Raw genomic sequence first — 12,387 nt, 5'->3', positions numbered from 1 at the left:
AAGGTACGTGTAATAATAACTGTATGTAATTGATAGCAACTTAATATTAGTGAAACAAAAAGTAAGTATCATGAAACCAAGACCAATGAATTATGTAAATGATTCTTATTAAGCATTATTAATTCCATGTATTTCATTGATGCTGATACTTCATGAACACTATCAACATGCTTTTAAATGACAATTTTGACTCGTGTTATAAATTCATATTTTTAACTGCTTATGAAACACTCAATTCTCAATTAATTCTCCACTAATTTTACATATTTAACTGACTACATTTTTTTCAGATTGCAGTGCAGCAGTTACACCCAAGGCTTGCTGAGACAGGAATTTGCATTCATACCACTTTGGGAAAGTATCAACATCTTATTTTGAAAATAAACTAGAAGATATTGATAATAATATTGGATATATGCAATGTGTGTGTAATGGTTATTGAATTTAATTGATAGCAAATTAATACTAGTGAAACAAAAAATTAGTATCATGAAACCAAGACCAATGAATTAAGTACATGATTCTTATTTAGCATTATTAACTTCCATGTATTTTTGTTGATGCTAATACTTCATAAACACTATAAAACATGTTTTTATATGGTAAATTTGGCGTATTTTACAAATTCATTTTTTTAAATTGCTTATAAAATACTCAATTCTCATGTTAGTATCTTGAAACCTTGACCACTAGAAAGAGAATATGTTTCTTATTTAGCATTAATTACTTTCATACATTACATATAAGCCAATACTTCATAAACACTATAAAACATGTTTTTATATGGTAAATTTGGCATATTTTACAAATTCATTTTTTTAATTGCTTATGAAACACTCAATTCTCATTTTAGTATCTTGAAACCTTGACCACTAGAAAGAGAATATGTTTCTTATTTAGCATTAATTACTTTCATACATTACATATAAGCCAATACTTCATAAACACTATAAAACATGTTTTTATATGATAATTTTAACGTAAATTACAAATTCAAATTTTTTATGGCTTATGAAATACTCAATTCTCATGTTAGTATCTTGAAACCTTGACCACTAGAAAGAGAATATGTTTCTTATTTAGCATTAATTACTTTCATACATTACATATAAGCCAATACTTCATAAACACTATAAAACATGTTTTTATATGGTAAATTTGGCATATTTTACAAATTCATTTTTTAATTGCTTATGAAACACTCAATTCTCATGTTAGTATCTTGAAACCTTGACCACTAGAAAGAGAATATGTTTCTTATTTAGCATTAATTACTTTCATACATTACATATAAGCCAATACTTCATAAACACTATAAAACATGTTTTTATATGATAATTTTAACGTAAATTACAAATTCAAATTTTTTATGGCTTATGAAATACTCAATTCTCATGTTAGTATCTTGAAACCTTGACCACTAGAAAGAGAATATGTTTCTTATTTAGCATTAATTACTTTCATACATTACATATAAGCCAATACTTCATAAAAACTATAAACATGTTTTTTATATGGTAAATTGGCATATTTTTCAAATCATTTTTTAAATTGCTTATAAAATACTCAATTCTCATGTTAGTATCTTGAAACCGTGACCACTAGAAAGAGAATATGTTTCTTATTTAGCATTAATTACTTTCATACATTACATATAAGCCAATACTTCATAAACACTAAAAAACATGTTTTATATGATATTTTTAACGTAAATTACAAATTCACATTTTTTATGGCTTATGAAATACTCAATTCTCATGTTAGTATCTTGAAACCTTGACCACTAGAAAGAGAATATGTTTCTTATTTAGCATTAATTACTTTCATACATTAATATAAGCCAATACTTCATAAACACTATAAAAACATCATAGTATCTTGAAACCTTGACCACTAGAAAGAGAATATGTTTCTTATTTAGCATTAATACTTTCATACATTACATATAAGCCAATACTTCATAAACACTAAAAAACATGTTTTTATATGATATTTTAACGTAAATTACAAATTCAAATTTTTTATGGCTTATGAAATACTCAATTCTCATGTTAGTATCTTGAAAACCTTGACCACTAGAAAGAGAATATGTTTCTTAATTAGCATTAATTACTTTCATACATTACATAATAGCCAATACTTCATAAACACTATAAAACATGTTTTTATATGGTAAATTTGGCTAATTTTTTCAAATTCATTTTTTAAATTGCTTATAAAATACTCAATTCTCATGTTAGTATCTTGAAACCTTGACACTTAGAAAGAGAATATGTTTCTTATTTAGCATTAATTACTTTCATACATTACATAAAGCCAATACTTCATAAACACTATAAAACATGTTTTTATATGATAATTTTAACGTAAATTACAAATTCAAATTTTTTATGGCTTATGAAATACTCAATTCTCATGTTAGTATCTTGAAACCTTGACCACTAGAAAGAGAATATGTTTCTTATTTAGCATTAATTACTTTCATACATTACATATAAGCCAATACTTCATAAACACTATAAAACATGTTTTTATATGGTAAATTTGGCGTATTTTACAAATTCATTTTTTTAAATTGTTTATAAAATACTCAATTCTCATGTTAGTATCTTGAAACCTTGACCACTAGAAAGAGAATATGTTTCTTATTTAGCATTAATTACTTTCATACATTACATATAAGCCAATAGTTCATAAACACTAAAAACATGTTTTATATGATATTTTTAACGTAAATTACAAATTCAAATTTTTTATGGCTTATGAAATACTCAATTCTCATGTTAGTATCTTGAAACCTTGACCACTAGAAAGAGAATATGTTTCTTATTTAGCATTAATTACTTTCATACATTACATATAAGCCAATACTTCATAAACACTATAAAACATGTTTTTATATGGTAAATTTTGCGTAATTTACAATTTCATTTTTTTAATTGCTTATGAAACACTCAATTCTCAATTAATTGACATGAAACCAACACCATTGAATTAAGTAAATGATTTTTATTTAACTTTATTAATTTCCATGTATTTCATTGATGCTGGTACTTCATAGACACTATAAACATGCTTTTAAATGATAATTTTTACTCGTGTTTTAAATTCATATTTTAAACTGCTTATGAAACACTCATTTCTCAATTAATTCTTCACCAATCTTACAAATTTAACTGACTACATTTTTTTCAGATTGCAGTGCAGCAGTTCACCCAAGGCTTGCTGAGACAGAAATTTGCATTCATACCACTTTGGGAAAGTATCAACATCTTATTTTGGAAATAAACTAGAAGATACTGATAATAATATTGGATTTATGCAATGTGTGTGTAATGGTTATTGAATATAATTGATAATAAATTAATAGTTGTGAAACAATTGTTATTTGTTATATATATGAATAAAAGTTTAGTAAACACTTTTAGCTTGTAATTTTTATTCTTCTTATTTACCTATGCTATAAAAATCTTTTATTTAGACTATATATAAATGATAATTTTGACAAAAATTACAAATTCACATTTTCAACTGTTTATAGAAGAATTAATCATTAAGTCAATATTAACACCAACAGAGGGCGGGAGGTTCCCCATACCATGGTCGACGGCTGACCTACCACAGGAAGAATCTAGTTGGTTATGTGCCGTTCACCGTTGCACTGCTCTCCGGAGTGGGGCGGCATATTTATTAGGCTTTTGACTGTATGTCTTGTACATTTACGAAAGAATATTTATACTATCAACGAATTGTTCATATTTACGGCCGAAATTAACACAAGTCAGTGTCCTGATCCTCGACCAATGCATTAAGAAAATGATTTAAATTTATCATTGAAAAATTATCATCAAATTCATATGGAAATGGGGTATTTTTCAGTTATTGTACAAGTGTATTCTTTTTTAAAAGTACAAAACATTCTGTTAATTTGTACAATCTTTTATGGCTTATCATAATTATTATTTGTTATCATCTGTTTATGCTTAAATTTCGTATCTTTTTACAGATTTACATTCGTACTAGTGTTTAAGTTTCAACTGTAAATAGTTTTCAATTATTTTGTATTAAAGATGAAGGTTGTCTGTTAGTTTTGTTTTGATTGTTTCAATTTCTAAATTATCCAGTGTTTTCCACGCACTAGTTGTTATAGAATTATTTTCGTTCTCCTTATGGTGTGTAGTAGTGACAATTGGATTAAGTAAATGATTCTTTTTTAGCATTATTAACTTTCATGTATTTCATTGATGCTGATACTTCATAAACACTATAAACATGCTTTTATATGATAATTTTGACTCGTGTTATAAATTCATATTTTTAACTGCTTATGAAACACTCAATTCTCAATTAATTCTCCACTAATTTTACATATTTAACTGACTACATTTTTTTCAGATTGCAGTGCAGCAGTACACCCAAGGCTTGCTGAGACAGGAATTTGCATTCATACCACTTTGGGAAAGTATCAACATCTTATTTTGAAAATAAACTAGAAGATACTTATAACAACAATAATGGTCTTTTGCAAGGTACGTGTAATAATAACTGTATGTAATTGATAGCAACTTAATATTAGTGAAACAAAAAGTAAGTATCATGAAACCAAGACCAATGAATTATGTAAATGATTCTTATTAAGCATTATTAATTCCATGTATTTCATTGATGCTGATACTTCATGAACACTATCAACATGCTTTTAAATGACAATTTTGACTCGTGTTATAAATTCATATTTTAACTGCTTATGAAACACTCAATTCTCAATTAATTCTCCACTAATTTTACATATTTAACTGACTACATTTTTTTCAGATTGCAGTGCAGCAGTTCACCCAAGGCTTGCTGAGACAGGAATTTGCATTCATACCACTTTGGAAAGTATCAACATCTTATTTTGAAATAAACTAGAAGATATTATAAAAAATAATGGTATTTGCAATGTACGTGTAATAATAATTGTATTTAATTGATAGCAACTTAATATTAGTGAAACAAAAAATTAGTATCATGAAACCAAGACCAATGAATTAAGTAAATGATTCTTATTTAGCATTATTAATCCATGTATTCATTGATGCTGATACTTCATAAACACTATAAACATGTTTTTATGACAATTTTGACTCGTGTTTTAATTCATATTTTAAATGCTTATGAAACACTCATTTCTCAATTAATCTGAAACCAATCTTACAAATTTAACTGACTACATTTTTTTTCAGATTTGCAGGCAGCAGTTCACCCCAGGCTTGCCTAGACAGAAATTTGCATTCATACCACTTTGGGAAGTATCAACATCTTTTTGAAAATAAACTAGAAGATATTGATAATAATATTGGATATATGCAATGTGTGTGTAATGGTTATTGAATTTAATTGATAGCAAATTAATACTAGTGAAACAAAAAATTAGTATCATGAAACCAAGACCAATGAATTAAGTACATGATTCTTATTTAGCATTATTAACTTCCATGTATTTTTGTTGATGCTAATACTTCATAAACACTATAAAACATGTTTTTATATGGTAAATTTGGCGTATTTTACAAATTCATTTTTTTAAATGCTTATAAAATACTCAATTCTCATGTTAGTATCTTGAAACCTTGACCACTAGAAAGAGAATATGTTTCTTATTTAGCATTAATTACTTTCATACATTACATATAAGCCAATACTTCATAAACACTATAAAACATGTTTTTATATGGTAAATTTGGCATATTTTACAAATTCATTTTTTTAATTGCTTATGAACACTCAATTCTCATTTTAGTATCTTGAAACCTTGACCACTAGAAAGAGAATATGTTTCTTATTTAGCATTAATTACTTTCATACATTACATATAAGCCAATACTTCATAAACACTATAAAACATGTTTTTATATGATAATTTTAACGTAAATTACAAATTCAAATTTTTTATGGCTTATGAAATACTCAATTCTCATGTTAGTATCTTGAAACCTTGACCACTAGAAAGAGAATATGTTTCTTATTTAGCATTAATTACTTTCATACATTACATATAAGCCAATACTTCATAAACACTATAAAACATGTTTTTATATGGTAAATTTGGCATATTTTACAAATTCATTTTTTTAATTGCTTATGAAACACTCAATTCTCATGTTAGTATCTTGAAACCTTGACCACTAGAAAGAGAATATGTTTCTTATTTAGCATTAATTACTTTCATACATTACATATAAGCCAATACTTCATAAACACTATAAAACATGTTTTTATATGATAATTTTAACGTAAATTACAAATTCAAATTTTTTATGGCTTATGAAATACTCAATTCTCATGTTAGTATCTTGAAACCTTGACCACTAGAAAGAGAATATGTTTCTTATTTAGCATTAATTACTTTCATACATTACATATAAGCCAATACTTCATAAACACTATAAAACATGTTTTTATATGGTAAATTTGGCATATTTTTCAAATTCATTTTTTTAAATTGCTTATAAAATACTCAATTCTCATGTTAGTATCTTGAAACCTTGACCACTAGAAAGAGAATATGTTTCTTATTTAGCATTAATTACTTTCATACATTACATATAAGCCAATACTTCATAAACACTATAAAACATGTTTTTATATGATAATTTTAACGTAAATTACAAATTCAAATTTTTTATGGCTTATGAAATACTCAATTCTCATGTTAGTATCTTGAAACCTTGACCACTAGAAAGAGAATATGTTTCTTATTTAGCATTAATTACTTTCATACATTACATATAAGCCAATACTTCATAAACACTATAAAACATGTTTTTATATGGTAAATTTGGCGTATTTTACAAATTCATTTTTTTAAATTGCTTATAAAATACTCAATTCTCATGTTAGTATCTTGAAACCTTGACCACTAGAAAGAGAATATGTTTCTTATTTAGCATTAATTACTTTCATGGCTTATGAAATACTCAATTCTCATGTTAGTATCTTGAAACCTTGACCACTAGAAAGAGAATATGTTTCTTAATTAGCATTAATTACTTTCATACATTACATATAAGCCAATACTTCATAAACACTATAAAACATGTTTTTATATGGTAAATTTGGCATATTTTTCAAATTCATTTTTTTAAATTGCTTATAAAATACTCAATTCTCATGTTAGTATCTTGAAACCTTGACCACTAGAAAGAGAATATGTTTCTTATTTAGCATTAATTACTTTCATACATTACATATAAGCCAATACTTCATAAACACTATAAAACATGTTTTTATATGATAATTTTAACGTAAATTACAAATTCAAATTTTTTATGGCTTATGAAATACTCAATTCTCATGTTAGTATCTTGAAACCTTGACCACTAGAAAGAGAATATGTTTCTTATTTAGCATTAATTACTTTCATACATTACATATAAGCCAATACTTCATAAACACTATAAAACATGTTTTTATATGGTAAATTTGGCGTATTTTACAAATTCATTTTTTTAAATTGCTTATAAAATACTCAATTCTCATGTTAGTATCTTGAAACCTTGACCACTAGAAAGAGAATATGTTTCTTATTTAGCATTAATTACTTTTATACATTACATATAAGCCAATAGTTCATAAACACTAAAAAACATGTTTTTATATGATATTTTTAACGTAAATTACAAATTCAAATTTTTATGGCTTATGAAATACTCAATTCTCATGTTAGTATCTTGAAACCTTGACCACTAGAAAGAGAATATGTTTCTTATTTAGCATTAATTACTTTCATACATTACATATAAGCCAATACTTCATAAACACTATAAAACATGTTTTTATATGGTAAATTTTGCGTATTTTACAATTTCATTTTGTTAATTGCTTATGAAACACTCAATTCTCAATTAATTGACATGAAACCAACACCATTGAATTAAGTAAATGATTTTTATTTAACTTTATTAACTTCCATGTATTTCATTGATGCTGGTACTTCATAGACACTATAAACATGCTTTTAAATGATAATTTTTACTCGTGTTTTAAATTCATATTTTAAACTGCTTATGAAACACTCATTTCTCAATTAATTCTCCACCAATCTTACAAATTTAACTGACTACATTTTTTTCAGATTGCAGTGCAGCAGTTCACCCAAGGCTTGCTGAGACAGAAATTTGCATTCATACCACTTTGGGAAAGTATCAACATCTTATTTGGAAATAAACTAGAAGATACTGATAATAATATTGGATTTATGCAATGTGTGTGTAATGGTTATTGAATATAATTGATAATAAATTAATAGTTGTGAAACAATTGTTATTTGTTATATATATGAATAAAAGATTAGTAAACTCTTTTAGCTTGTAATTTTTATTCTTCTTATTTACCTATGCTATAAAAATCTTTTATTTAGACTATATATAAATGATAATTTTGACAAAATTACAAATTCACATTTTCAACTGTTTATAGAAGAATTAATCATTAAGTCAATATTAACACCAACAGAGGGCGGGAGGTTCCCCATACCATGGTCGACGGCTGACCTACCACAGGAAGAATCTAGTTGGTTACACAGATATGTATAATAAACTAGATTGCTAACTGCTGCATCCTATCAATGTGTTTAGTTGAAGCAGACAGCAGCCATTTAATTCGAGGCCTATGGGCTTTATCACGGCCTTAGATTTGTTTGATAAGGAAGCCGATAAAAAAATAAATAATTAAATTATAAAACAATTTTTATTGCACGTTATTTTTCTTATTTAAACAAATTTTGTATCTAAATATCAATAACAATTTTTAACATAGTTTATTCAGATAGGTTAACAATTTTTACATGTTATAAAATAAAATGGTTTTACTGAGTTTCTGTCGTTTACTAGCAGTTTTCATAATCGAGGATGTTATTATTTTACTGTAAGAATATAATCTCACGTTAAGATAGGTTCTGGTTACTTTGTTTATAATATCGATTTTGTGAGGTCTTGCCAATAAATCTGTTGAATTCCAGCAAGCATCACATTTTGGAAATAGCGTGGTGTCTGTCGCCAGTGAGTTTTGGACATTTATCATAATTTTTAAATCCATATTTTTAATAAACATTTGTTTTTTATCCACCATAATGGTTTTAAATAATGTTTCTGTCAATTTAACAATTTTGTATACCCCATAAGAAGCATACTTCAAACCGCCTCTGTTTTTCATAATTGTAAAATATTTTGGTGTGGTATTATTTTGATAAACGTGATCATTTTCAATGTATGGATCTGTAATAGCTTCAATACAACCATCACATTTCAAAGTTGGGATTAGTTTTTTAACAATATATCCACTTATGTAATATAATATATTTTCAATAGTGATGCTATTAAAATCTAATTTATTGTACTGTTCTGCTAACAATGAAATATCAAATTCATTTTCTAAATTTTGTTCTGGTGCTTTATATTTCCATTTGATTGAAAAAAGAGAATCTTCATGAGGTGACATCAGTGTACAGTTTCCTGAGCTAAGTCTTATTGAAGTGTGCAATAAAGTACTTTTTAGAGCATGTTTGAATTGCAAACAGGTAGGATTATTATTATGACCCAATCGACCTCTCATAAATCCAAAAAAATTTCTATTGCATCTTGGCTTAATTTGTATGTCAGAATAAATTTAAAATGTTGATTTATTAACAAATCCTTTGCTATAGCTATAGTAGATTTTATGGATGCAGCAAAACCTTCCTAGCTAATTTAACATTATGGCATGCATCAGGTGTGAAATAAACATTAGCTTTAGTTGAAGTTATCGAAAAATCAGACTTGATAAAATCAAAAGGTTGGTCTAGATCACATCCTAGAGTTTTAAAAGTTGAAGAATTAGCATATGCTCCATCACAGGTGACTGCCACAACATTAATCCCAAATTTATCACATTGGGTAATAGCAATCCTAATTAATTGAGCTTGTACATTTGATTTAATTTTATCTACAAACCAATACCCAATTGGCCATTTCCATTTTTGTTTTAAGCTAGACAACATAAAAACTAAAACCTCCGTTGACTCTTTTTCACAGTCTTCAACTGTCAAACTATTACCATAGTCACAATAACCAACAAACCTTAAAAAATTTTAATTTATAAATTTATATCTAGTTATAATATATTCAACTATGAATAATATTTTCTAATAATACATACATATGACTAACTTTATCCCACTGAACTGATTTTTTAATACTCATGGAGTCTAATATCAAACAACAAAATTTGTCTTCTTTGGGAAATTTACCTATTTCTAATAGGACATCTTGTAAAATACCAGTTTCAGCATTTATATTTGATACCCAATTTCGTATAGCACTTGGATTAGGCAAAGAAATTGAAGTCCTTTAAATTACAATTTATTTTTCAAAATTACAATTTCTGTAACTCAAATATATAATTGTTTCAGTTATTGAGGATATATACCTACCTAACATAGTTATATGCTTTTGGAGAATAAAAATAAAGTGTAGTTGCAAACTTTTTTACTTCTTCGCTGTATCGCCTTGCAGTAGGAGCCACATTACCATTATTTATAATATCTTTTAAAAAAACCTCAGTAAAATTTTTTCAATTATATTAGTAGTTTCTCTATCAGTACAGGATCCAATAGTAGACATCAATTGCTGATAAGAATAATTTTTATTAATAAAAATTACAATATAGTTTATTAATATATAAATATACAGTTAAGTTTCACTCATCCGGTAATCAGTCATCACTAATCACTAGAGGCATTTCACATATTATAATAACTTATTAAGTGTGTACTAAGACTAAGCCAATCTTTCTCAGTTAGCATTTACGTAAATACCTCAAGTGAATTTATTTTTGTGTTCTGCCTTCTAACCGTTTGTTGTAAAAGTTTAATTCGCTTTTTGAGGTTGGCTTTTTTTGGTGTATCAAACAATTTTTTTTTAAATTTTCTTTTAAGTGTTGGTGTATATGTAGGGGTATGAGGTGACTGGCTGGAATCTGCAACAAATTTAATACATGACAAAGCATTATTGTATATAAATTAAAATTGTTAACATATTTAACTTACTAGGTCCAATAAAAGTCAGATCGACAACTTCATAATTACACCCAGCATTTTCAACACCAGAATCAATAGGTAAATTAGGAGAAGTAGTTATTATATTAATTATATTTGATGAAGAAGAAACTGTAGATAAAAATGTAATTTACTTAATATAGGTAAGTAGTAGTAATAGGTAAGTAGTACAAATACAACATTGAATGTAAAGAAGAATTTAATTTTACCTGAAGAACTATAATTGTGATCAAATTTGTTGCTGCTTAAACATTTTATTGCTTTTTTGGAACAATCGAAATTGGATGGTATAGCTGTATTTTTTAATATAAGTTTTTCGGGGGCTTCAACAAATTCACTTTTATTAAAATGGAGACTGCATAAGCGTGAAAATTTTGTTGGAATGAAGTTATCTCTTTGGATAGAGTGCACCCATTTTTGTCTCCTTAACTCATCGATTGGAAATCTATAATTAAAAACAAAATATCAAACACATTATTAAAAGTGTATTTCAGTAGAGCTAATTATTTTTGATAACTTTTTTGTAAAGTATTTAGTTACCTAAATAATTTTGTAGTTGAACCAACAACCCCGTCCTTGCTACTGCATCCATCAGCACAGCACTTATATGGCATAATTGGAAAAATAGCATAAAAATATTAAGTCTCAAAACAATATACCTATTGCAAAAAACAGAACACAACAATACTGTCAACAGTGTCAACTACTCAGTTTTGAGTTTTCACAGTAGTACAGTACACAAGTCAACAGACAACAACAACAATTGATAAGGCAAAATCTACATCGGCCTCGATTAAAATGGCGGATAATAACTTCGCATATTATCATCAGTTAGCAATCTAGTTTATTATACATATCTGTGGTTGGTTATGTGCCGTTCACCGTTGCACTGCTCTCCGGAGTGGGGCGGCATATTTATTAGGCTTTTGACTGTATGTCTTGTACATTTACGAAAGAATATTTATACTATCAACGAATTGTTCATATTTTACGGCCGAAATTAACACAAGTCAGTGTCCTGATCCTCGACCAATGCATTAAGAAAATGATTTAAATTTATCATTGAAAAATTATCATCAAATTCATATGGAAATGGGGTATTTTTCAGTTATTGTACAAGTGTATTCTTTTTTAAAAGTACAAAACATTCTGTTAATTTGTACAATCTTTTATGGCTTATCATAATTATTATTTGTTATCATCTGTTTATGCTTAAATTTCGTATCTTTTTACAGATTTACATTCGTACTAGTGTTTAAGTTTCAACTGTAAATAGTTTTCAATTATTTTGTATTAAAGATGAAGGTTGTCTG

At 26.6% G+C, this 12,387-nt stretch overlaps 2 protein-coding genes across 2 annotated transcripts in view; both read right to left on the bottom strand.

Annotated features, from left to right (window-relative positions):
* The window catches only part of LOC113558351, a 40,585-nt gene extending 31,023 nt beyond the window's left edge, over window positions 1-9,562 (bottom strand). Inside the window, exon 1 of the mRNA XM_026963809.1 lies at window positions 9,157-9,562. Within this exon, the coding sequence (XP_026819610.1) occupies window positions 9,157-9,480 (324 nt within the window). The 5' untranslated portion in view covers window positions 9,481-9,562. The remainder of the gene's footprint in view (window positions 1-9,156) is intronic.
* A 1,081-nt stretch (window positions 9,563-10,643) lies between these two features.
* Window positions 10,644-11,934, bottom strand: LOC113557367 (THAP domain-containing protein 2-like). The gene is made up of 4 exons (XM_026962840.1): window positions 11,615-11,934; window positions 11,284-11,519; window positions 11,066-11,185; window positions 10,644-10,995 (listed from the first exon to the last, which is right to left on the bottom strand). Exons 1-4 carry the CDS (start codon window positions 11,686-11,688, stop codon window positions 10,823-10,825), a joined length of 603 nt encoding a protein of 200 aa, XP_026818641.1. The 5' UTR covers window positions 11,689-11,934; the 3' UTR covers window positions 10,644-10,822.
* Between the last annotated feature and the right edge of the window lie 453 nt (window positions 11,935-12,387).

This window comes from Rhopalosiphum maidis, chromosome 3, assembly GCF_003676215.2.
Source record: "Rhopalosiphum maidis isolate BTI-1 chromosome 3, ASM367621v3, whole genome shotgun sequence".
Taxonomy (NCBI): Eukaryota; Metazoa; Arthropoda; class Insecta; order Hemiptera; family Aphididae; genus Rhopalosiphum; species Rhopalosiphum maidis.
This window is presented reverse-complemented; position numbering and strand designations above follow the sequence as displayed.

Coding starts and splice junctions, on each gene's coding strand:
- LOC113557367 (XM_026962840.1), bottom strand. CDS start 11,688: ATGCCATATAAGTGCTGTGCTGATGGATGCAGTAGCAAGGACGGGGTT. Junction 11,186..11,283: donor TCACAATTATAGTTCTTCAG/GTAAAATTAAAT, acceptor TTTTATCTACAG/TTTCTTCTTCATCAAATATA. Junction 10,996..11,065: donor TCTGACTTTTATTGGACCTA/GTAAGTTAAATA, acceptor AATTTGTTGCAG/ATTCCAGCCAGTCACCTCAT.